Source organism: Montipora capricornis, chromosome 1 (assembly GCF_036669925.1).
Source record: "Montipora capricornis isolate CH-2021 chromosome 1, ASM3666992v2, whole genome shotgun sequence".
Lineage (NCBI taxonomy): Eukaryota > Metazoa > Cnidaria > Anthozoa > Scleractinia > Acroporidae > Montipora > Montipora capricornis.
Genome location: NC_090883.1, coordinates 44332964 through 44357963, shown reverse-complemented (window position 1 = coordinate 44357963; position 25000 = coordinate 44332964). Strand labels below are relative to the sequence as shown.

General features: G+C 40.2%; 2 protein-coding genes across 3 annotated transcripts in view; one reads left to right on the top strand and one right to left on the bottom strand.

The window, feature by feature from the left end:
- Positions 1-8040, bottom strand: part of LOC138045697 (tetratricopeptide repeat protein 19, mitochondrial-like) — a 9220-nt gene extending 1180 nt beyond the window's left edge. Inside the window, exons 1-9 of the mRNA XM_068892283.1 lie at positions 7716-8040; positions 6286-6386; positions 5255-5425; positions 5099-5137; positions 4621-4677; positions 3342-3403; positions 2779-2868; positions 1831-1966; positions 145-307 (exon numbers count right to left, since the gene is read on the bottom strand). Of these exons, the coding sequence (XP_068748384.1) occupies positions 145-307; positions 1831-1966; positions 2779-2868; positions 3342-3403; positions 4621-4677; positions 5099-5137; positions 5255-5425; positions 6286-6386; positions 7716-7986 (1090 nt within the window). The 5' untranslated portion in view covers positions 7987-8040. The remainder of the gene's footprint in view (positions 1-144; positions 308-1830; positions 1967-2778; positions 2869-3341; positions 3404-4620; positions 4678-5098; positions 5138-5254; positions 5426-6285; positions 6387-7715) is intronic.
- Positions 8041-8093: 53 nt separating this feature from the next.
- Positions 8094-25000, top strand: part of LOC138045681 (BRCA1-associated RING domain protein 1-like) — a 58362-nt gene continuing 41455 nt past the window's right edge. The window contains exons 1-14 of one of the 2 annotated variants that reach the window (XM_068892276.1): positions 8094-8252; positions 8362-8418; positions 9395-9615; positions 10577-11221; positions 11903-12118; positions 13066-13187; positions 14438-14518; positions 15425-15600; positions 17327-17465; positions 18818-18874; positions 19728-19791; positions 21428-21529; positions 22224-22342; positions 23824-25000. The exon at positions 23824-25000 is cut by the window's right edge and continues 303 nt beyond it. In XM_068892276.1, the coding sequence (XP_068748377.1) occupies positions 8185-8252; positions 8362-8418; positions 9395-9615; positions 10577-11221; positions 11903-12118; positions 13066-13187; positions 14438-14518; positions 15425-15600; positions 17327-17465; positions 18818-18874; positions 19728-19791; positions 21428-21529; positions 22224-22342; positions 23824-24207 (2451 nt within the window). In that variant the 5' untranslated portion in view covers positions 8094-8184 and the 3' untranslated portion in view covers positions 24208-25000. The remainder of the gene's footprint in view (positions 8253-8361; positions 8419-9394; positions 9616-10576; positions 11222-11902; positions 12119-13065; positions 13188-14437; positions 14519-15424; positions 15601-17326; positions 17466-18817; positions 18875-19727; positions 19792-21427; positions 21530-22223; positions 22343-23823) is intronic. The other variant, XM_068892273.1, reaches the window with a different exon arrangement.

The window sequence follows — 25000 nt, the reverse complement described above, 5'->3', positions numbered from 1 at the left end:
GCTGAGAAAGAAACCTTTTTTTCTTAGAGGAAAAGAGCGCATTCTGAACCAATCCATGACGAACTCAATTTGCAACAAAGGCGTTTACCTAACTGAATCGCGAACACCTACACAACTGACAAAATCAACGTTTAAATAGAATACCTTCCAGATTGAGAATGGTTCCAAGATTCGCCATAAAGCGAGACAAATGAGAACTCTGAGTAATTTCCGCGATGCGGACGGCTTCTTTAGCCATCTCCTCCGCAAGTTCATATTTTCCACTCTCTGCATAGGCCTTCGCAAGGTTATTGAGAATTACTGTCGTCTGGAACGAAGAACACAATGAAATATACCTTAGAGCGAGTTTCAATCGAGCGTCGTTAAACCAAAACCAAAGTAATTACTTTGGCCAATCAAAAAGTACGGAGACAATCCGGTAAACCAATCAAAACTCGAGGTAATTAAACGTAGCCGACACAAAGCGCAGGAAAATGTGCACGCGCACACTTCTGATTAGCTGAAAAAGTGGCACGAGAGTTTGAACCAATCACTGAGTGAAGTAATGCAAAACCAAAGTAATTCCCTAATTACTTTCGACACAATCGAAAACCACTCTTTTGAATGGTTTAATACGCGCGGATATTTTGGCAGTTGCGTAGCATACGAACGAGTCTCTTTATCTGAGTACAAAAACATTTCTATAAGAATCAGAATCACAGCATGTTGTGAAGCTGAGATCTCGAATAATTTCACCTTAGTACATAGGTGTTTTAGAGTATCGACACTAATTCTGTGATTCGCATATTGTGATTGGCTAAAAGAAATCACGAGCCGTGTTCTTTTCCAATCAGAGGCATACATCAGTTTCCTTTTCTCTGCGATTGCCTCATTTAATTTCTTAAGCTTGCCGTCATTGGCCAAAGGAATGATTTTAGATTGTTAGCTATCACGGTTCTGGGGGTAAAAACTTTAGTAACGGCAACTAAAAGCCCTCACCACTGCATACTTAAAAAGCAAACACCATTCTCGGTTTTCACATGACGTCATGCACGGCCGCCATATTGGTGTCCCCAAACAAAGAAACGGAGGCCATGTTGGTGTCCCGACCCAATCCTCCGGGAACTGAACTCTATTATTAGAGAGATTCAGCACCACGGTTACGGGAAACGCGAACGGCAAAAGTGACCACGTGACCATGATTTTCCCGCCATTTTTCGCGTTTGCCGACTGCCGGTTGCCGTTTCTGCGTGAAAGTTGGCATTTTCGCGTTTGCCGGATACGAGGAATTTTCTTCTCGTTTTTCTTCCGCATAACAAGTTGCATGTGGAAAAAAAGAACCACAAAACCATAGTCTGGTAAGTCAAACAATGAAAAAGAAAATTTCATGGTTGTAGCCTGATTGTCATGACTGACTCGTTACCGCAATTTTCTTCGTGAATTCACGTTGACTCACAAAACAGCTTCATCGAAACTCGCAAAATTTAATTAACAGGAAATGATTTTCATTTTATATAGCGTCTTTTTGTACAAACAAAGTTTAATAAAGACTCCGAGTTTTTGTTTTTGGTTAACTGAATATTCGAGCTTAACAGAGTCCAATTCCAAGTCGCCGTGAATCAAAAGCGAAGATGAAGTCACAAGCTTCACGCCATTTTACGTGAAACGTGAAACGTGAGACGGAAAGCCGACGTTTCGTTGAAACAGTTTCACTTCCGTTGACGTTTCGTTGAAAAACATGGCTGTTGATCACGTGAGTGTAAACCAACAATATCGTTTTCAAAATAAAATTAAAACGGCTCTAATGATGAAGAAAATACACAAGTGTCGCCACTTGTCTTTACTTCAAACCTGCTCATGTTCTTGCCCTAACACCTCTTTAGAGACTTTCAAAGCCCTGGACAGCAAGGTCGCGGCTTCAACTGGTTTGTCTTGTGACAGAAGGTAGGTCCCCCACGCTTCAAGGCAGACTCCCAACAGCGCTTTGCTAAAAACAAAACCATTCAGATCCCTGCAATCGAACTGAGAACTATGCAACAGAATGAGCGCTAAACAGGGATCTAAGACAAAGACGACGTTGGCCAGGGGCCGGCTGCTCGAAGTGTAGTTAGAGCTAACCCTTGGTTAAGAGGAATCAAAACCTATAGGTTTCCATGGTATTTAACGCTGGTTAGCGCTAACCATGCTTCGAACAACCCCGGGAGCCCGTCTCTCGAAAGTCCCGAAAACGTTTCGGGCCCGAAAAGCCATTTGTGAAACTGCCAACCGCTTGTTTTGAAAAGCAGATCTTTTAACATGTTTTCAAGCTAACTAAAAGAAACATGTCCGTGAAGTTTGACGACTTAAATCCTGTCCGTTCTTGAGATACAAAGGGAATTGAGGCACCCGAAATAGGCCCAAAAGTTTCGGGACTTTCGAGAAACGGGCCCAAGAACGCCAAAAAACATATATTGGTCCACTGAGGGAAAAAAACGTTTTGGTACGCTCTGCAAGGGAGGTTTACATTTTGGTACATTTCTTGGCCGTTATCTTCAAAACGACGATGAAAAATGGGCAAATTTGAAGTTATGTGAAGGACGTGAGAGTCGGACGATAAATTTCAATTTTCACTTTATTAAACTTCCCCGCTGTTTTATACCACGCCGTTTCAGGTGTGACATGAGACACTTTGAAAAACCATTGAGCCGTTTAAAGTACTTCACGATTGTCCCATCTCGTTTTCCGCGTGGTAGATCTTAAAGCCCTTGATGAAGAAACAACCGCACCATACAAATGGTAATATTGATGAAAACGTCTAACCTGTTGTCCGTTGCCGCATCTGAAGATTCACTGACCTTCTTTTGCGCTGTTTCAGTTGTCCACTGAAATCCTTGACCTGCAAGGTCGTGTCTGCAAGGAATTAACATTGTCAAAGGAAAAAAGAGGCCTATAAAGTTACGAGAAAAAAAAGCATTTGTTCCACGGACGAGCTAGTGAGATGAAAGGGTTTTTTTCTTGAGATAAAAGCACAAACTGCTTCGCATTCCAGTTTTGATAAAAACTGTGCATTGCAAAGCTGTTTCTTTACATTGTACGTCTTCTGAGGGACAATCACAGCTGCCTTAGCAAGTTTTCCAAAGGGTGGGCAATTGTGGCGAGAACGAAAAAGAACCAGTCAGTAGAATTTGTAGCAAGCATCAGAAATTGAAATTACTGTTCTTTGATGCATGTGAGCGCCACCACAGGAAAGCAGCACAAGATTAGCCGCGGAACAAATTTCCATCGCTTGAGCTCTTAAGGTTCCAAACGCACCATGCGCTATCGAAAACGTTCTACCTTCACAATTAACAATTTCAATACCAGTTTCAGGACTCAGGCCTTACTTGTCTTGATGAGCACATGCTATGGAGAGCTTCAGCGAAACTTCAATCACACTTTCATCATCCTTGGCGAAAAAAAAAAGTAGTAGCGTTACGTACTATTTAACAATTATTCCATGAGCGCGCGTTGGATATGAGATGGCTATAACCACTCTCATATCCAACAAGCGCGAATGGAATAATTGTTTTATTAAATTCCCTAAACTCCAAAAGTTTAGAAGTACGAAATACGAGCGAAAAAAGCGAGAAAATCCTAGCGAAATCGAAAAAAGTTGATGAAGATGTGATGTTGTGTAATACCTCGTGGTCAGACAGACGCAGGCTCGTCACAAAAACATTTCTTACCTTTTCGCGTATCTCTATGCTTCGAAAGTGATCCAAACTTTCCACAAAAACGTTTTTCTTTTGCTTTATACCGAAAGAAATTTCGCTTTCTGGCGTAAACGTTTTTAGTTTAGCAACGCTAAGCGCAGTCATTTACCATATAAGGTCAAACTGAGGTATATGAGCTGATAAACGAGATTGAGTGAACCAATCAGAGCACGAGAATTGCATTATCCGAGGTTGAGAATTTAATAAATGCATGTAACTCTACTACCCGAGTTCGACGTCCGACGTCCGTACGGTAAGTTAAGGAGCAAGTCTTTTCTATTGATTTATGGAAAAAAAGGATATCCGTAACTAACAGTACGGACCGAGAAAACGACGTTAGTATGATATTAATTATATCACTGAGGTGATAAGGCGCGCGGGAAAGGGAATTAGTTGAAGCTAAGCGGAAGGTTCAACTGTCCTAGAGGAAATCAATAAATCTGAAAGCAAATAAATATTTTTGGTTTTAAAATAGTTGCTTGCAAGTTTCAAACAGTTTCACGAGTTTATTCACATAAACAACATGAAAAACTTGCTAGAAAATGTTGCATCAAAATTTCAAATTTAGCGGACCTTCTTGTAGAATAGGTCGCACTAAATTACCCAATCATAGGCTCCCACGTACAGTACTATCTGGGAAATAGAGATATAGAGATTACAGAGATAATAATCAACCCTAAAAGATACCTTGATAGCAGAAAAAAATTGTGTTCAATTAATGTTTTAACCTGGACATCATAAGAATGAAGAAGACCCCCCGAGAGTGACAAAGACGCATTAAAAAAGCCGTATCAATATTGCAATAGATAGAAAGTCCCCCAGGATTGTCATTTTCTATCACTGGGAGCTATTTCAAATTTTCTACCTATTATTAAGAAGAAAAGACAAAGCTCTCCAGTTCTTTTATTACCTTGGGTGTCTCTGTTGACAAAAGCTCTCGCAGAAGCAAGCGGAAATAGTTCTCTGCCTGACGTGAGAAAAACAACATAAATTATTTGCTATAACCAACATACATGTATCAGTGACATAAACTATTGTTGTTAAAAATGTCAAGCTTAACCAAAACAATTGGGTGCAGAAGAGCAGTTTGTTTTAGTGGATGGCAAAATAGACCTTATTCATAAATGGCAGTTGTTTTATTACTGACTTTTGCTAAAATGCAAATTAGCCTACCAAGCCTCATTTTAGCGCAATAATTCTTTCCAATTCACTGTATGGTATCGAGACTTGGTAGGTTAATTTGCACTTGAACAAGAGAATTATAAAATTTACCGTCATTTATGAATAATATACAGCTGTAAATCATTCCTATTTAATAAATAATAATTATTATTGTGACAATAACTCCTTTGATTGTCAATACTTTAACCTCACTAATATAATTTTACCTCACTCCATTTTTGAAGCTCAAAAGAAAGATTTGCCAACTGCAAATAGAAAATATAGTGTGAAAAAGTGGCCAATGAGCTGTGCGTTAATACCACACAACTCTTATTAACAGATATATTTTATGCTTTACCTGTTTTTGGCATAATTCACTTTACCTGGTCCAAAACATATCTCAGATACTTTTGCATTTTGGTTTTGACTTTTTCATCTTGATCACTCTCCTCAGAAGGATTGTTCTTGGTCTTTTCAAAGAAGTCATGTAGCAATTTTAGAGCTTCTTTCAATAATGTAATTGACTGCTCCTTGTTTCCATCAATCTCTTTTTTCTATAACAAAGAGAACAAAGTGTAAAGTGAAAAAAACAAAACAAAACGTTAGGTTTACAGGTAACCTACACTTTCTTCAAAGGATTTTTAGCCAATTTACTTTAAATATATTTCTGACTTTTTTTTAACATTACAATATCTTGGTCGGTACGTGCTATTGTTGTTTTGTTGTTTACTCTGATTTATGCTCAGTCTGCCCTCATTATCTGTGTTTCAAATCCAGTTAGTTTTCCCCTTGTCTGTCATGTCATTTTCCACTGTCTAACGGGGTAGTGGTCATCCCACCTCTGCATGATGAGTTACGAAGTTTGAATCCTACTTGGGGTACTGTCTCAAACAAGTCTCTCTACTACGCAAAGAAATCTTACGCATGTGCAGGAAATTCATGACATCCCCCCCCCCCCCCCAAAAAAAAAAAAAGAAAAAAAAAGATTTAGAGTCAGAGCTGAATCCTGTACTTTGCACCTTCCAACAAAGTAATAAAAGCTTACTGCTTGTGGGGCCATGTTTCCCGACTGACTCTACCAAACAAAGAACACTTGCCAAAAAATTGCGGATTTGGGAATACATCCTATACATATGCTGTATGTTTGTGAGCCTATTTTTCTGCCGATTATTTATGGCATGCATTTATATATAAAATGAAAAAAACAAACATTAAAAAAGAAATAGCATCTTTCATTAAGGCCAGAGAAAATGAAGCAAGCAAAATATTTATTATAAATATCCCTTGATTTCCAAAGCAGGGAGAAAAAAAAAATAATTTAGCAGGTTGTACTGTAGAATACATTCTGCTGAATAGGTCAGTCATAGTGGGCATACATGTACAAATAAACTTGGCTCCCTTAAAAATTCTGTACCTTTGCCATCTTCAACTTGTACTCAAGTTCTGGAGGTTTGTTTTTGCTATTCATCATTTTGTTGTATTCTGTAGCAATGAACACACATACTCCTCCAATTCCTAGAGAAATTTAAGACAAGCGAATATTTCGTGCAAATTGAGAAGTATGGTTATGGAATGATCAGTGGTGCCAGTGACCTCCAAACTTTGGTACCAACCACATTTGAGTAATGTTTTAAAGATGATTAGCTATGTTAATAGGGACTGAAAGCAAGGACGACAGTGACGGCGGTGACAAGAACGTTATCTAAAAATATTATTTCTTGTCATTGTAGTAATTTCATGATTATTCCAAGTCGTTTGGCAAGGAAAGTGTTATAGACATTGCACAAATGAAGTGGTATGAACGGTGTGGATTTTTGTAGAGAAAATCGCTAATTCATCATAAGGTACTCGCATTATCGTCAATTCACGTCGTTGTCAGGACAAGAATGGCTAGAAAATGTACCAAAATGTAAAACATACATGTGGGGCGTCCAGAGCCTTTGTAGCCTTTCGTAGCAATTGTTGTCATCCTTGCTTAACTTAATCTCCCTAATATTATTATAAGGTTAACTACAAGGCCAACCCAGACGACCAGCACGGATCTGGTCATAATAACCCAGATGGGTTTAGAATATTTATACCAACAACTGACAAACTTTCTGTTGGCTCTGAGTATGACTTCAACTTAGGTCACAAACAATGGTCGTTTGCAATGAGCCCGCTCCATTGAGCTAAAAAAGGTGAATATCAAATCATATCTTTATTTACCCTCGGATTTAAGAGTAGCTTGTAGTAGCTAATATCTGAGAGCAGTAATCCCCCCAACCATGATGTACAAAGGACAGACTGCAACAACGCGAACCCCATGCCCTGCTCTTTGCGAATAGTGTATGGGTTCTTTTACGTCGCACAGGGTTATGAACATTGAAGGGTTGTGAGACAGGGGCCAAAGTTTATCGTCCTTATCTGAGAAGACTAAAGAGTCTAACCACTTACAGATGTCATTACAAAGGCAGCACTTTCTCCTCAGTTATCTACAGACCCTGAAAGTTGGTCTGGCTAGAATTTTGACCCCACGACCTCCCGCACAGTAGTCCCATGCTCAACCAACTGAGCCAACTGGTCAGTGGTTTTAATCACCTGCCATTTACTTATTTTGAAGTCACTGCATGAGAGATACTTCTATTGTGTTTTGTCTCAATTTTAAAAAAAAATGCAACAAATCCTAACCAAGGTTACTGGGTATTCAGCACTTATCCTAGCCTTTGCTCCAAAGCTAGGATCACTCGAAGGTGGCATCTCTTCGTCCACTTCCACCCACCCCTCCCCACAGTCTTTCACGTCCTCGGTACTATACCCAAGGATTCGTGGCCAGGCAGATCGAAGCAGTGTTGGACTTCTTACCAAGTATGATTATCGCCCACAACTCATCTGGGATCGATTTCCTTATCCTTTTAATACTGCTCTGTTGCGACAAGTTACAACTCTGCAGAACTGCTGGAAAGCGCTGTCTCGCCGCGATATGTGCAACACATCGCGGAGTGGAAGAACGAAACACACCACCATCAAACGTCCCAGGCATAGATCTTTCCCCACACGTTGAGAAATTTCTTGCCGTCAAAATGCACCTAGCATAGCAGTTTAAAATCTTCCAGTGCCTATTCAATCGATGCATAACAAAATCTGTTTGTTCAGTTGGTGGAGAGGATCCAGTCCGCCATCTTAGCTTGGTTACAAAGGCAAAGACGAGGTTACACAGCGAAAAAATTGAGAGCGCGGGAATTTCGTTCACAATAACAAAATATTGTGTAAAGCATTATTTTCTCTGGTCTCCATAGATCTTTCTACACTTTTAAATTAGAGAGTATTAAGAATGATAGGATGGAAGAATACAAGGAACGCTTTGGAATGGTTGGAGGGGCTGCTAACTTGTAAAGTTTGGTAAGCTATATTTTCATAATTTCGCTGAACATTGTGTGTTTTGTAGTTTTAGTTTTGGTGCCAGCCATACGCTTTATATGCTTTTCATGATTGTGTTTTTTTAACTTAGTGCTAGCCTGATATCCGATCCTTGTTCACTGGAGAGGTGTGATCACATATTTTGTCGGTATGTAAGCTACGTGAAAAAAGAGTAGCACTTGTCATTATAAAATTAAGCTTAAATTATTTAGTCAGTCAATCCATTCGATATATGCAGTTTGTGAGGTATTTCATGAGTCAGCTGGCAGTTTTTTATCCAGTTAGTCAATCAAGCAAGCATGCCGGGGAAAGTTACTCGGGCAGTTGATCAGTTCACCTTTTTGCTCAGTTCTCTATTTGTCAAACTTCAGTGATTGCCAATTTGTCATGTGTTTTTCGATTGGATGGACGGCGAGTTAATTGAGTCATCCTTTGTCAGAGTGGATTGAGGAATATGTGGGTTGTTAGTGCTTCCATTAGTGGAACCATGGTAATCGACATGAATACATGGACAAATAAATGAAATGAAAACCGTTCACTGATTCTATGGGGATTAAAAATGCTAAGCTTGGTATTAATCTCTTGAGAAGCTAACCCCTTTATCAGTCAGTCAGACGATATGTAAGTTAGTCCATCAAACAGTCAGGCAAAATAAGTGAAACAGTCACAAGGATTTGTATAAGGGTCAGAGCATTCCTCTTCCGTCAAAATGTCCCAACTTTGACTCCCAGACTTGGCGTCATGTGCTTGCTGATTTTGTTGGTCTCATTTGGTTAGTTTGCTTCAAGAGGTCTACTCTGGTTTTCTCTCTCCTAAAAAAACACAAAAATTTGGTTTCATCTGATTCAATTTGACTAGATTTGCAGTATCCCTAGGTTTTACTCAGGGCTCTACAGGGCTGAGACATCACATGTAATTTTTTGATTAATTTTGTATTGTTCCTCCCATCAGTCTGAGTCAATTTATCATTAATTTCAATGTATCAAGTAATACATTACTGATATTGAGTCTTTCAGACGGTCATTTGGACAATCATTCTGTCAATCAGTTCTTCTGCGGGCCAATCAGTGTCAGTCAGGGTTAGTCGCCAACCTAAGGCCATTTCTAATGTTTGCTTGTTGTAGTGGTTGCATAGAGAAGCTGGTGGGAGTTGACTCTAAATGCCCGGAATGTGGAGCCTTTGCCTGGGTGAAGGACATAAAGACGAATAGGCAGCTTGCCAACACTGTTGCTATGTGTGCCAAGATGAGAATGCTGCTTGGATCAGATGATGATATAAATAGTGATGATGATAACGATGATGATGAACTGAGAATTAATGGCAGTAGTCCCATGGATACCAGAGGTATTGCTTCCATAAAAAAAAAAAAATCAATCAATGTCATGTTCAATCCAAATTCAAGCCAAGATCAATTCAATTCAATTCACGCCAAAGATCCCTGGAGATTACAAAACCTTTTCAGCAAAGACACCTATAAAAAATCTGGCAATCCTTAACCCATCGATCTCTGAACCACACACCATTGATGAGTAAAATAGTCTGGTGTTAAACAGAGTAAAATCCATTCAGTCTCACTTGCAGGGAGGGGTCAGTGGGATAATAGGTTTTTGAGTGGATGTAGAGGTTGTTAACCCATTGACTCCTTCCTCTCATGAATGGAAAAACGTTCTGTGACCTTTTTTGGTGAACTGCAAGATGCCTTGGTAAAAATGTGAAAGCGCTCGACATGTTGAATCATCATTGTTTTTCAACCTCCCGCTACGCTGGGTGCCATGGAAGTCGATCCAAGTTTTAAGCTTTTCATGGGAAAAAATCTTTTGCTCTTCCTCTTATCAGTCAAAAATTCATCTTCTGGAGTATCTATGTCTTGATCCTTTATGGCATTTTAGCAAATGCAACACGAATACCCCCGGTAGTTGAAAAGACAAACTTCGAAGAAGACCAAGTTGTTTTGCTGAAAATGAAGAATTCAACTGAATGTGGAAGCGGTTCGTTGAACAGCCAATCAGGAGCGAGTATTTTTGGTGCTTGACGAGTCTTGAGCGAGTAATTTTGCTCTCTTCACAAGCAAACTTAAGAAAAAATGCCTTGACCAATCAGCATTCAGTAATTTTGCCCTCTATGTTGTTAGTCTCGAAAACAACCAACAAAAACAAAACTAACATCCTTAAAATAAGGATGATCACATTCTCAAATGTTATGTAACTTTACAGCTCTTTGAAAAAAGGAGGGAGTAGAAAATGACCAAAAAATGTTTGCTGCAGATGGATGTCTTATTTTAACATTCTTTCTCCCTTCCTTGCAGGAGTGGTTTGGGAGGAAACACAGCACGGATTTGAACCAGAAGCTGATTCATATCAGTTCTCATCACCAGACATAATTACAATGACTGATTCATCGAATAAGTGTGCTGCTGCCATCCAAGAAGTATCACGCAACCACAAGAAAACATTCAAGGGCCAAAGATGCAGAACGAAGAGCCGAGCTTCAGGCAAGGAGCAACAAGAGACAGATGAACCTTCTTTATCTAATTGCTATGATAAAGTAGGAGGAACAAGCCAGTCGGGAAAAGATGTTAAGAAAGTTCTCTCTTGCCAAGATGGAAAGCTGGTGAGCAGTAAAGAGGACATTTTAGAAAAAGGTAATGCTTTGGGTTCAGGACATCCAAAATTGTCCAGAAGATTGCCAGTCAAAGAAAAGTGCTTTGGGGGGCAAATTGCAAAGGCAACAAGAGGAAGGAAGAAATTGGCCGTCTCTGAAATGCCAGATTCAAACTGCGATGATCAAGAAGTTGAGAATGCAGAACAGAATGATCATTGGATGGAAGAGGATGTCAACCATTTACACTTTGGGGAGCAAAGCAAGGATGAATATGATGTGGAATCCGAAAAAGAAAATCTGAGTGAGACATTCTTCACCAGAGTTAAATCAAGGGAGGATCAATGTGGAGGTAGCATGGCTTTTTTGTAATTATTGTATGCAAATGAACAGTCCAGCATAAACTTGAAAAAACTCTTCAAAAAACTGGTGCCAGGTAATTATAAATCACTATCCAAGGAAAAAGCTGTGCCAAAACCAAGTTGAGTTAATTCCATCAGTCAGATCGATAGTAGTTGTAGTATAATAAAGTAAAATAGTAAGATTCCATGAGGTGCAGAGCACCGAGTTGGCTATAACAAACATCAACAAGCATTGGATGGAATAATCGTCCTGTTAAATTTCTTTAATCTCTGAAGTTCTGTTTCATCATTTTACAAAACACCTACAGCTGTACATGTATCACAATCAATTCCCAAATAAGGTCACGGTATAATTATGAGCCCATTGTGCAGATTGAGAAAGCCAATCTAAATTCTAGAAATGTAATATCTGAGATTGAAAATTAATAAATAGTGGTACCATACCAGTGATAATCGTGCAATTGACCACCATGAATTTTTGTCCAATGCTTTAGAGGCAATACAGGAACTGGTACGAGCTCTGCCTTCATTTCAGGCATGGGCCCATGAGTGACTTTTATTCCCTTCTACATGTATAACAAATCATACGGCCTGAGATTATTTGGGTGGTTCTTTAATTAATTAAATTAATATTGGTTTCCTTCTTCTTTATCTTGTCCCCTTTGTTGAAGAAACCTTTGGGGAGAACGAAGACCTCGGAAGCATTTGCACAACCAGAGCACAGAAAAGAAAGCTGCAACAAGTGCAAATGCAGCTCTCGTCAAAGGAATTACCTCAGAAGGAGTTACGAGAATCTAGTAACTCTATGACTGGCCAGAGACCTACATGTATGAAAGATAAAAAGAAGAAAGCAAAGGAGAACAGCAGTGAGACACCTGTCAAACAAGGTACACTGCAGCATGAGCAAGTGAACAGTTTGCAGGGAAGTGCAAAACAAAATTAATGTCATTATCATTAACAATTCAGTGGCAAAAGTAAACTTTTTTGCTTTTTTGTTGGTTGTTTTTATTAAATTAATGCAAATGTCTTGCACAATGTGAATGCTACAATGTACAATTTGATATTAATTTATTGTTGAACCATGTTCAACTAGACCACTTCCCTGCTAGTAGAGGTGTCTCTCGTTTTTGTGTTGTAGGGGAAAAGAGACCTTTTCCATGGATCGTAACTCACTTTGATCCAAACTCAGTCCCCAACCTTGGACAGCACTCTTCAAACCACATGCCCCATGGGATGTGTGTCCCGCACATCCTTTACAGTAATTCTGCTGTTGTTAAGTGCGCCCACACAACATGAAGTATCACCTGAGAATTCGGTTGCTAAGTACCGCAGTGGATGCTCAGCACAGTGAGTTTCACCCCATAGCAGAAGTCTCTATTCCTGTGCTCGTCAACTCAGTGAACGCAAAAGAAAAGAGACCTCTGCTTGCAGATGTCAAAATGACGTCTTCAATTCCCACAGCCTGCTCTCGTCTGACCTTGTAGCTCAGTCAGTAGAGCAGCGGTGAACCCACCCCGAAGGTCGTGGGTTCAATTCCCACCCTGGTCAGAGTTTTTCTCTGACCTTGTGTGGGCCCATTTCCATTAGGAGGGCTAACACTCACATGGTTTGTAAGTAAAAACATGGATAGAAAATAGCACTTCACATTACCTTCTCATGGTTAATTCATTTGAAAACATGGTTTCCAGTACCTTTAAGTGCATTTTGCTTAATCTCAATCCTGCATCTTCCTTCCTTTCACAGTTTTCTCAGTTTACAAGTGATTGTCATTATAGTGTATGTGTGTGTTTTAGATTTGACTTGTTTATCTCTTTTCTTATTCATTAACTTACAGGGATGAACAAAAGAACAACTGCGGTACAGAATTTCTGCAGTCCACAGACTTCCACATCTAGTTTTTCTGGTATCAAGAGAAATATACGTGGAGAGACCCCGCTGCATGTTGCAGCCATTAAGGTATGCAGGGTTCTCCTTATAAGGCGGTAACCGGTAAAATTTACCGCTTGTGAGAGCACTTATTACTGCCTGCAAATGCTCAGAAGTTGCTTATCCTTTGCACAACGTCCAACATTAACCAATAATTGCTTTACTGGTTTGAAAAGGTGCCATACCTGTTGCGCTGAAAACTAGGGAGAACCCTGGGTATGACACTTAAAATGTATATAAAACATAATACCAATAAAGGTGTAGCAAAACAATGGAGCCACCCCTGAAGACTAACTTATACGCTATTCAAGATTGTTATGTTAACGTTGAGTTAGACACTTCATCTTGTTAACATAAACACTTGGCACCAGGACTCTGTCAAGGAACTCTGTGCTGGCTTGCTGATGCTCCGGACATGTTGACATTTTTGTTTGCAATGGTTAATTAACTGTTTCATGTGAATCACTCTGATTAATACAACACAATCACATTACAACAAAGATGCATGTATCGTCAGTGTTACACTGGTGAAGCAAAAGCAAGGGTGTCTTAATTAGGGGAAAAATCTAAACTGAAAAATGAAAAGATTGAAAGAAAAACTAATAATGCTAGATATGAAGTGAGATCTACAGTACATGTAATTACCCGAAAGCCTGGATATAAAAAATGTACGTGTAAGAGTACAAAGAAAAACTACAAAAAAAAAAATTATAGCAAAATTCTGAAATATGAATAATACTAATTAAATAATAATCTTTTATTAGCTCAAGAATAAAATACAATGAAAGTTATTACAACAATAGGAAGAAAAAGAAAAAAAAAAAGAAAAATAGAACACTAAAATGAGGTTAACCCATTGACTCCCAGGGGTTCCCCATTGACGAGTATTATCGTCTGGCATTAGACTGAGTAGAATACTAATTCTATCCGGTTTAGGCTGGTTTGGACGTCAAAGGCTTAAAAGGAAGTTCAAGCTGGGGAGTTAAGTTAACCTAATCGGTCCTCAGAAAACAGAAAAGTGGTCATATTGAGACCTACACTCTATTACAATAATAATAAATTATTATTACCATTAATTTTTGACAAAATGGATTGAAATCTGAAGTCCAAGGATTAGTGTGTAACTGCAACAATGGGTCTTGATACAGTCTGTCAAAGTAGTTGGGGCACACTTACATACTGTACATCAAAACATGTTGTTTTTATTTCGTTTTCCGTGTTGTTTTGTTTCACAGAGCCTTACCGGTATCTAATGCCTGATATTAATTTTACCCTTTCAGGGTTGTGCTGAATCTGTCAGGACACTTTTGACTGAGGGAGCTGATCCAAACACTAAGGACCATGCAGGATGGACTCCATTGGTGAGAACAAGACTAGTAAAAAATATTAATTTTATTAGTATTCTTTATACGTTGTAATTAATAATTTTCATTTTACGGAATGATCAATCTGCGATTATTATTTAACAACTCTGTCATTAGTGGAGGTTGGCTGCCTGAGACATCCAGGAGCTTCCACTACTGGCAGCCAGCTCCAAGAATAGATGAGACTGCTGTGCAACCCATGGCCAGGAAATCCTGACAACCCAGCTGTGAGCCCCACACAGCATGGCAGACAGGCACCCAATCTGCAAAAAAAAAAAAAATCATGTTTAGTATTGTATTTAAATAAGCACCTCCCTCAAGTAATTGCCATTCACGGTAGAACACAGTCTAAATAGGAGTTTGCAGCTTAAAGGATCTCTATCCCTCTCTGTAAACAATGCCACTGAAACAGGCTTCCGTTTTTAGAAGGGAGCAGGAATGGTGCAGTGATGAAGAGGGTTGTCCAATACTCACAAATAGATTCCATTGGTGTTAGTGGTGATTCCAATGGTTCTATTGTTGAAAGCGAACATTTTTTGTGTGGTTGGCTTACAGAACGAGCAATGTCCATAATAATTATTAGTGCGTTTCTACTTGGTGTAAAAGCAAACTTGTTGTGCACCAATAGAGCCATTGGAATGACATCATTTTCTTTTGGTACCAATCCTGCCATTGGTACCAATGGACCATCTGTTTGACAAACAAATCATATCGGTTTGTGTATATTGGACATGTATGGAGATTTGCCTCACATCAATGTGGCCCGGGTTCTATTTCCTATTCCGGTTCTCTATTCTGCTCTGAGAGGTTTTTCTCTGGGAACTCAGGTTTTTCTTTCTCCTCAAAAACCAACCTTTGATTTCATAAAGTATTATTAATTTGATTTGATTTATTAACTTTTAGCACGAAGCCTGTAACCATGGCTACCTATCCATTGTTGAACTGCTGTTGGATCATGGTGCTATGATTGACACCCCAGGAGGGTTTGATCATGACACACCCTTGCACGATGCCGTCACCAATGGAAGACTGGAAGTTGCTAAGCTCTTGGTTACAAGAGGAGCTCCTCTGGACATCCGGTAGGAATCTTGAATATAATAATTCCTGCTAGAAAGGAAACATTCATCTTTGTCCAATACTTATGTATAATAATGTGGTTTGTTTCATAATAGGCCATTTTATGGATACGGTGGCAATTTTGATATCCATTGTTTCAATTATGGGATTCTAAGGGGGGCAAATGCATACTAATTTACCCCTTTAGAATCCCATAATAGCTATTTGAACCAATGGATTTCAAAATGGCCGCCGTATCTGTTAAATGGTCTATGAATTAAATTGGGTGAGTAACAGAGCTGTCTCAGCTTGTTTACGTGACAGACTTTTTCTGAGGATTATATTCTATGTAATGAACGGTGATTGGTGGATTGCTTTTACACTTTCCAAACTGGTGGTGTGCCTTGGAATTCACCTGGACCTTCCTAGTGTAAGCATCCATAGACCCTTTGCATAAATGGCGCCCAAATTTGAATAACAATACTTGACACATCCTTAGCCTCACATTCATGAGAAAAATCCTTTGTCTTGAAACATAAACACGAGGCTAAGGATGTATCAAGTATTGTTATCCAAATTTGGGCGCCATTTATGCAAAGGGTCTATTGAGTGAGTAGGTCGACGACATCGCAAAAGTGCAGGTGTGTCCTTTCCTGCTTAATTAACACTGTAGATGAAAGGTATGTACGTTTGTTAAAGCTCATGCGTTGGTCATTTTGAGAGATTCTTCCTTTCGTGAATTTAAAGGACATTAGATTTCTGACACAGGGTGGCCACGTGGAGTTACATATAGCGCCGCATAGGGAGCTTAAGCACGCACGTTTTTGAGACACGAAAGGCAACCGGAAGTGAGCTGTTTTCCCTTTTAACTTGTCTTTAGACAACCACATTTACATTGCTAAGTATCTTTTCTCCATTAGAGATGATTCGTATAAAAATCTGGGAGACACCACTGTCCTGGCACGAGAAATGTCGTCTTCCGTGTAGCTATAGCTTTAAATACCCGTAAAACGGAGCACTGATAGAGGGACGGGGGTAAAGGGTGCACCGTCGGCTTCCATTGATACCAGTTTCGTAGCTGAAGGAACTACCGACGTTAAATGAAGTGCCTTTACTTTACTTCACTTCACTTCAGTTCACTTTACTTTACATTACATTACATGAATGCGTCGGTTAGTTATTCCAACCTCCAAAGTTCTCCCAACGAACGCACTTAGAGCAGTTGCTTCATGGGATCAATAATACGGAATGACGTCCTCGTAGTTGCATTCTTTTTCTTTGCGTGCAGTGTATTTGTAAGCTTCCAATAGTTAGAATGTATGACTTTAGTGAGTTTCATATTCTATCTCTAATAATGGGGAGGGGCGCTGTGAAATACCGGTATTTTCCCTATCTCGTACTACTCTTCGCGGTGAAAAGCCCTGGGAACGAAGTTGCGCCCCTCCTCATTCTCTGCACGGCTTCGCCGCTTGTTAATTTTGCCTCGCGCGCCAACAATTCCGGCAGCTACAGCTGTATGCATTCTAGGGAGTCTAGTGGAAAACTTTCAGTAAAATGTAGTGAAGGGAACATCTTCAAGTTTGTTTTTAATGTGTTTTGCGGACGGGAATTTCTTGTGATTTCGGGACTTATTCTTTGTCGTGAGAGCAATCGAATGAGTCCCAACATTATTTTCGATCTACTGGTAGTGTGGTCTCTCGTATCCTGATGTCACAGAAAAAATGTAAATTTGAGGTTTCAACTTCCTAGAAACAAACGAGGACTCATTCCAACTGATTATGCCACGACTGACGAAATGCGAACCATCTTGTCCATATCAACCTCTAAAACGGACGACAGCCAGGGATCGGCTCAACAGCTTATTGCATCGCTACCAGAAAGCGGAAAGGTCAGTGCTAGCAGGGTGGATCATTTCATGCACTGATCGACTGATGAATCCATGGATCAATCAATCTCTTGAAGAGATTTTCAGGGACAATAATACATACCTCTTACTAACCGAGTTCGAGGTCCGTACTGTAAGTTACGGACCGAGTTTTTTCCCGTTGATTTATGGCCCAAGCGCGAAGCGCTAGGGCTATAAATCAACGGGAAAAAACGAGGATCCGTAACTTACAGTACGGACCGAGAAAACTCGGTTAGTAAGATATTTATTATATCTCCGAGGTTAATCCGGCGCGCGGGCAAGGAAACTAGTCAAAGTCAAGCGGAAGGTTTAACTGCCACAAAAATTGCCGTGCCAAAATTCCAAAAACTAAATCTTTTTGGCTGTTAAGTTTGAAATAGTTGCTTGCAAGATTCAAACAGTTTTCAGTACAAGTTTATGCAACAGAAATGACATGAAAAACTTGCTAGATGATGTTTTATCGACATCTTAAATTTAGCGGGCCGTACAGCGGGCCGTCCTGTAGATTACGGCCCGCTAATTTAGCCAATTACAACGCGCGTACTATCTGAGAGATATAATAAAGATAAATAATCATAATAAGAATGTCAACTTGCGCGAGGCAGACTCGTTAGCTATTTTCAGCATAGAATTGAAGAAACGGTTGCAGCAAACCGCAAGCCATAAAATGATACATTTAAAGACGAAAAAAATCGTTTTGTAGCTTTGTCGCGCATTAAGGAAAATTTCTTTGCCGAACTTTACGAAAATACAACGTGAAATAACTAGATTCAGGGTCTTAGCGGCAGTGAAACTTTCTTTCTCTGTGTCCCCTTCAAAAATGTTGGTACCAATCTAGTTAACATTTTACAGCACCAACAAGATGTAATAATCGCCTTAGAAACACGTGCGATGGCATAAATAATATTGAAGTGGCTTTGTTGTAAATTAAACTCCCTGATGGCAAATGAGCAGATGAAGTGGAATCTACCAACAACAAACTCGCCGAGTTGGCCAGAAATGGACCTTAAACCTGACAATTCGTGCTTTAAGACCGCGGTGCCCTGTCCTTTGCAACCCGGGATGAGCTTCACTGAGCTATATGGGAGCTCCAGCGGCTTGTGTGCGACACTCTTCTCGGTCTAACCAGCTCACATTCGATGACCTCGGTAGGAACAGACCTGTGGGGGAGAATTGTCTCTTCTCTCGCTGTCCTGCTCAAAGCAGTTTCGTTGTTGGTATTTCTTCTTTTGTAGTAAACAATTTTAGCAGCTTAAAACTTTTCCCTGACAAAAGAATCAGATTTGAAATCTTAGTTATCACAGCTTCTAATTCTTGTCCATTTTGTTTTTCAGTTTTCACTTGATTCTCCTAAAATTCTTCTCGCAACTGGTCTTAGCTCCGAGCAGAAGGTAAATCCCTCTTTCCTCGAGGATCGATAGAGGAAATTTCTTTGGTTAAATCATAAACAGAAAATCGCACGATTCTTTTTCAACTTCAACGGCGGAAATTTCAAAACTTGACTCGTACCTTGGACTCGAGTTACTGTGAGTTTCTGCGCTTAAAATAACCAGTCTGATATCCAACAAGTGGGAATGGGAATAATTATTCAGACATTTATAAACGTTTACTCACTTGGAGATTTCGCTTCCAGCCGAAATTTTTGTACGATAACACTTGGCGCTACGATACGGTACGATATGATAACGGAGATTTAATGAAACATTCAGAATGCGAGAAACGCTATATCTAAGGTTCAAAATTTAACAAAGGAAGATAGCACCGCGCACCGGTGGCTCACTGAATTGGTTGAGCGAGAGGTCGTGACTTCGACTCCGGCTGGCCAACACTCAGGGTCTTAAAATAACTGAGGAGAAAGTGGTGCCTTTGTAATAACATCCGCAAATGGTTAGACTGTCAAGTCTTCTGGGATAAACCGTAGGCCCCGTGTCACCAATATATTTCATGTTCATAAGTTCCCTGTGGGACGTTAAAGAACCCACACACTATTCGAGAAGAGTAGGAGCTGAAGTTCCCGGCGTTGTGGCTGTCCTCTGTGAGTATATGGGTGGGTGGGTATAGCATGTCCACATCAGCTGAATAGCTGCCAAAACTTCAACCTGCTCGGACAAATATAAATAACAAACAAACAGGTAGATCGGTTGGGCTAACTCGTGACCGAAGGAAAGCTCTTTTACTTATTCTTTTTACATAGGGATTTTGTTTGACAAAGACTACTAAATGAAAGATTTGTATCTTTTCCAGGCAAATCTTCAAACCTGTGCAGTCACTCTCGATGCAAAGATTGTTTACGAATTCTCTCTTTCGGGTGAGTTGAAATTGTGCTCGTCCACGCGAAATTTGTTGCGGAAGAAAAATATTTCCGAGAAGCAAATTTGTTTCATTTTTATTTTCAGAGACTATTGTATGAAACATTTTTACTCACATTTACTCCCAATGTCACCAAGTCACCATTGATGTATACACTTCTTTACTATTTTACTGGCGCTAACGGCAACGACAACGCCAAAAAGCAGTAATACTATTGGTTAATGTCGCAGTTCCTGTGGGTATTTATATTCAAGATGCACTACAATAACAAAACGCAAAAGACAATGTTGGCGTAAAAGGGGGCAACACCGCTCCACGATCGGCGTGACAGACGACTTCCCTAGCGTGACCAAAAGCCCGAACTTATCTCCCCGACGCACGAGGCGAAGCGCGCCGGATCGGACAAGTTGTAGGCCGGTAAAAGCGAAATAATGACATACACGCCTACCTTTCCACGGCACTACGAGCTAAACCTCCGGCCAGCATCGTGCTATAATGGAAAGAGTGTAGGCGGTAAAAATAGCTCAAGCCTCCTTATCTCCCCAGCACTACGAGCCGACTCCGCCGGCACGTGCTGGATCGGACAAGAACAAAGGCAGATAGAGAGCGTAAAATGGCATAGCATGAAAAACACCGAAGCTTGGGGAAGTCGCTGCGAGACTTAACCGAAGCGTGTACCGAGAGGTGAACCCGAATTTATTAAACTTGACCTTAACAAAACCTCCTATGGGTGGTTGGGTGGTAATAAAATTCGTAAACGGTAAAGGTACTCCTTACAGTTAACTATAGAGCTCACAGAGTGATACTTTGGACTTTACTAGACCTTTTATACTGAGACTAATGTCTAGGACTAAACCAATGGTGACTAACGTACCATCTAATACAAACAACTTCTGTAGCGCTCAACGCACATGAATGGGGATAGTTGTTGCTTTTAGCCAATCCAGATAAAGGATATAAGGATGTAGGCAGACAGTATTAAAGACAAGGATAAAGGAACACGGTTCGAATTGTTAGAATACAGGACTCCATTCATGTCTTGTTTGCGTTGCGTAATGTTTACGAAATAACGTGACATGTGGAGGGTAGCTCTGCGAGTCACGCCCCATTAACTACGTTTTACAACGCTGTTGTAAAGCTTTATTAAAAGAAGAAAAAAATGATCATGCTGCACGTGCGGCACGCATTTTTGAACACTTCTTTCACGTACTTGTCAAAACAACACACGCAATTTAGTACACTTCTCTCGGTAGAGTCTAAAAGTGACTCGTGACTCGTGGTCTCTCGTGAGTACTTTTAGACGGCGTACATCAGTAAATCTTTATTCCCTCTCTTTACTTCAAATCCAGGTATACCAATTTAGTTATACAGCTGTAGAATAATTTGCCCATATTTCGAGAATGCCAGCCATTGACGAAGCTCTCGATTTTTTTTCCAAACCGTGGCCGAGTGATTACAATGATAAATAAGTGTTTTCCAAGTTTTCCTTCAAGTTTTAACTCATTCTTCATTACTTGTCGATTTTTTTCTGCAAATCTTAGCTGAGTCTTAACTCTCTAGTTTTAAATCATTGTTGATACCTTGTGCCGCTAATGGTTAGATAATATTTCTTTTTGTTTTTGTGGTTGGGTTAGTGACCCACATTATAACAGCAGCAAATGCAAAAGGAATTTGCCCGAGGACCATTGAGTACTTGAATGGTGTACTGACCGGAAAGTGGATTGTTAGCTACGACTGTAAGTATCGAGAAATATTTGAAATGAAAACAAACTGACAACTTCCAAAAAGTTCTTTGGCATTACAACCCGCCGGTCAAAATACCTAAATATCATTGAGAAAATGAAAGCCAACGCAAAAATTAAGCTTAGAGGAAGTTCGCGATGGCTGACCTAACACACAGAGATCTAAACCTCTGAGTGTCACGTGATATGGCCTTTGCGTTCGAGTTTGCGGTTCAAGATCTGACGGCTGGATACCCTTTTTACGGTAACTGATTTACCGCAGCGTTTTTCACCTTAAAATTCAAAAGGAACTCACGTTTAAAGCTATAGGTTATGTTCTTGAATGCTTTAAGTCTTGAATGGACACACTTCAAGTTGCTGATCATTTGCACATCCTTGAGGGCGCTGGATCGGTTCGTCAGAGCGATTCGCTCTGACGAAGGGCTAACGCTCGAAACATCAGCTTTTAGAATATCTAAACGGTGGTCAATTTACATTATCAACTCCGTTGATGAAACCAAATTTTTGTATACTACTTCCGCACCGAAGCAGCACCACAGTTTCTTTAGAAACTACCCCCTTCATATAAAGAAAAAACAACAACTCGGTCGTGGTATTTGTGAGGTAATCATTTTGGCATGTGCTAACTGCGATTATCTTCCTTTCATGTTATAAAATGTAACTTTCATTGTGATTATCGCTTTAATAGGGGTGGTAAAATGCTTGCGACGAAAAACCTGGGTAGATGAATCTCCGTATGAAGTAAAGGGGACCAATGATGCTGCCGTGGATGCTCCCAAAAAGGCTCGCATCAATGCTGTCAAACAGGTTAGTAACTTCAAAAGGCTTCAAAATTCTTTTTTTTTTGTAAGGCCCGGCGAATGTTGGAAACTAAAGCGCAACAAGGTTTCATCAAACACAGACTCGAAAGCTTGCGAGAAAGTTTGATGCTACGTCGGTGCATGGGTGGGTGAAGCGGGGAAATTAAGTTGTATTAAATGAGTTATTAAAAGTAAAGTGGCTTCCATGGGGGTATTAGACGTTTCGAGCATCCTGCCAAGAATGGTACGGAATGGCTAAATAGGAAAACAGGTTGCCATAGAGAGGAATCTTTTGCCTTTAAATACAGAAATTCTGACTTGGAGAGAATAGTTGGAATGCCAGCACTCGATCCGAGGTTTTCTGCATCAGTGTTCGTTATTTGAAGTAGGCTGCATATTTGTGGCGAATAACCTAATAGCCAAATTTCGATATATTAAAATTCAGTCCAAAACAAAAGACATCATCTCGAGGCTCTGGGAATAAATATAAGGATTTGTATGAGTTACTCCCCAGAGCCTCAAGGTGATGCCTTTTGTCTAGGACTAAATTTAAATATATCGTAAGTGGTCTATTCATATTTAATGAAACGATGACTGTTTACAACTGCCAAATTTGTTAGAGATGCTTGGATCAAGATTAGTAATCTGCATGTTGCAGTGATTGTTTCTTTTAATTTTTTTTTATTTTTAAACACATCAAATTTTCTACTTTCAAATGTGTTTTTGAAACTGTTTTGAATGTAAAAGGGTAGGTTTACTATCATTCATTTCACAAGTACACGAGAACTTTTTTCACGAGGAGGACAAAAAGATGTAGTCGGCGGCAATGGCTGGAATGCTGATTCATTTGAAATCTATAACTTTGGAAAAGAAGTTTTTGCGTTGAATAAGTTGAGTTTTGTTGTATTGGTAACATTAAACCACCCTATTGCCTCTTGATAAAAGAGGATACTTATTGGGCATTCAAAAAACACACCACAGAAACGACTTCAGTAGACTTCTACAACAGAACTTTGACTCTATGTTGAGAAATCCCCCGGCTGCCAAAAAGATTGTTAAGCAAAGCGGAGCCATACTGACTGCCTGCCTGTTCGCCCTTCGATCAGACGAAGGGTCCACTCGATTACGTCAGCTCTGTAACCTCTCTTCGGTGTTGAGAGCATTCGCTTCCTACCAATGTGGCCTGGGTTCAATTCCTATACTCGGCGTCATGTGTTGGTTGAGTTTGTTGGTTCTCTACTCTGCACCGAAGGGTTTTTTCTGGGTACCCCGGTTTTCCCCCTCCTCATCAACCAACCTACGAATTTGATGTGTTGATTTCAGTTTACAGTGTCCCCAATTAGCTCTCCAGCGCTATAACGACTAGACACGTATATAAAGTTTCTTTCCTTTCCTTACTAGCTTTGACTTGTGCGTAAAATCGAAGCAAAGTGAGCCTTTAATTCATTGCACGCCTTTAATTCAGTTGCTTTATCTTCCATGTTGCAGCTTCCCAGTTTGTTTGACGGCTGCGAATTTTTCTTTTACGGGGAATCTCACCCACCCCACCCTGCCAAGGAGGACCTCATCCAGATGATCAGGTATGGCGGGGGAAAGATTCTATCTCGCGAACCAAAACCACGTGTTGACGAAACGCTGTGTTTACCCACTTCAAGTAAGGCTAACAAGGTACCTGCCCAAGCGGTTACTTTAGCTCCCGTGGCATACCATGCGAATCCAGAGTCGAAGCTATACCGTTGCACTCAGTACGTCATTTACGATGCTTTTGCGGAGAGGAAGCCACACATCTGGGACACTGAATCGCTTCGCACCTTGCCGCTGACCTGGCTTATGGATTGTGCTTCGAACTTTGCGATCCTTGATTCAGAATAACTTTGGTCGTTTCTGAAAGAAATGCCAAGGTACCTAACTCCAAACGTTCTTCATTGCCAAGATGACCGGTTACGTTTGTAGGCGAATCAACTTCATTTTTGGGCGAAGCGACTTACGGGCGAAACAACAAGATACACCTCTTCACCCAATAGGCCACTTTCAGAAATACCATAATACTCTTTATTCGCCTTTCAAAATTTTACATAAGCATTGTTTTTATTTTCTCTTGGGACCATTGCAAGTCCCAAGAGAAACTGGAAACTGCTTAATATGCAAAATATTGGAGGGCAAACAAAGAGTATTATGGCATTTTTGAAAGTGGCCTAGAGGTCGTTTGCTACCAATCTCTAGAGACACATAACAATGCTGTAATTTACATTTGCTGGTGGACCAACAAAGATCTTTTGTTTTCGTCCACCTACATGGCGGCGATGACGTCACGTGAAAATGTCGATCCGTCATGCAGGCAGCCATTCTTTCTGTCAGCACCAAGAAAAACAACCTCCAGCTAGTTCCGAACCAGAAAGTCCGAGATTTCGTGGTTTTTCAACGGCTGCAGTACTGCATGTAGTTTGAAAGCAGCGAAAAGTCTTTTGTCTCGGCGCTGACGAAAAGAAGCGGCGCAACCTCTGCACCGGGACGAGAGTGCTTTTGCCTTTTCATTCTAGAATATTTTAAAACGCAATTTAAAACAAGCTAAACCTATTGCCGTTTGAACACAAACTCAGCACAAATAATTATTTCGAAAGTGGGAATGCTTTATCTCCGCAATAGTACTTGCCTCTCATCAGCT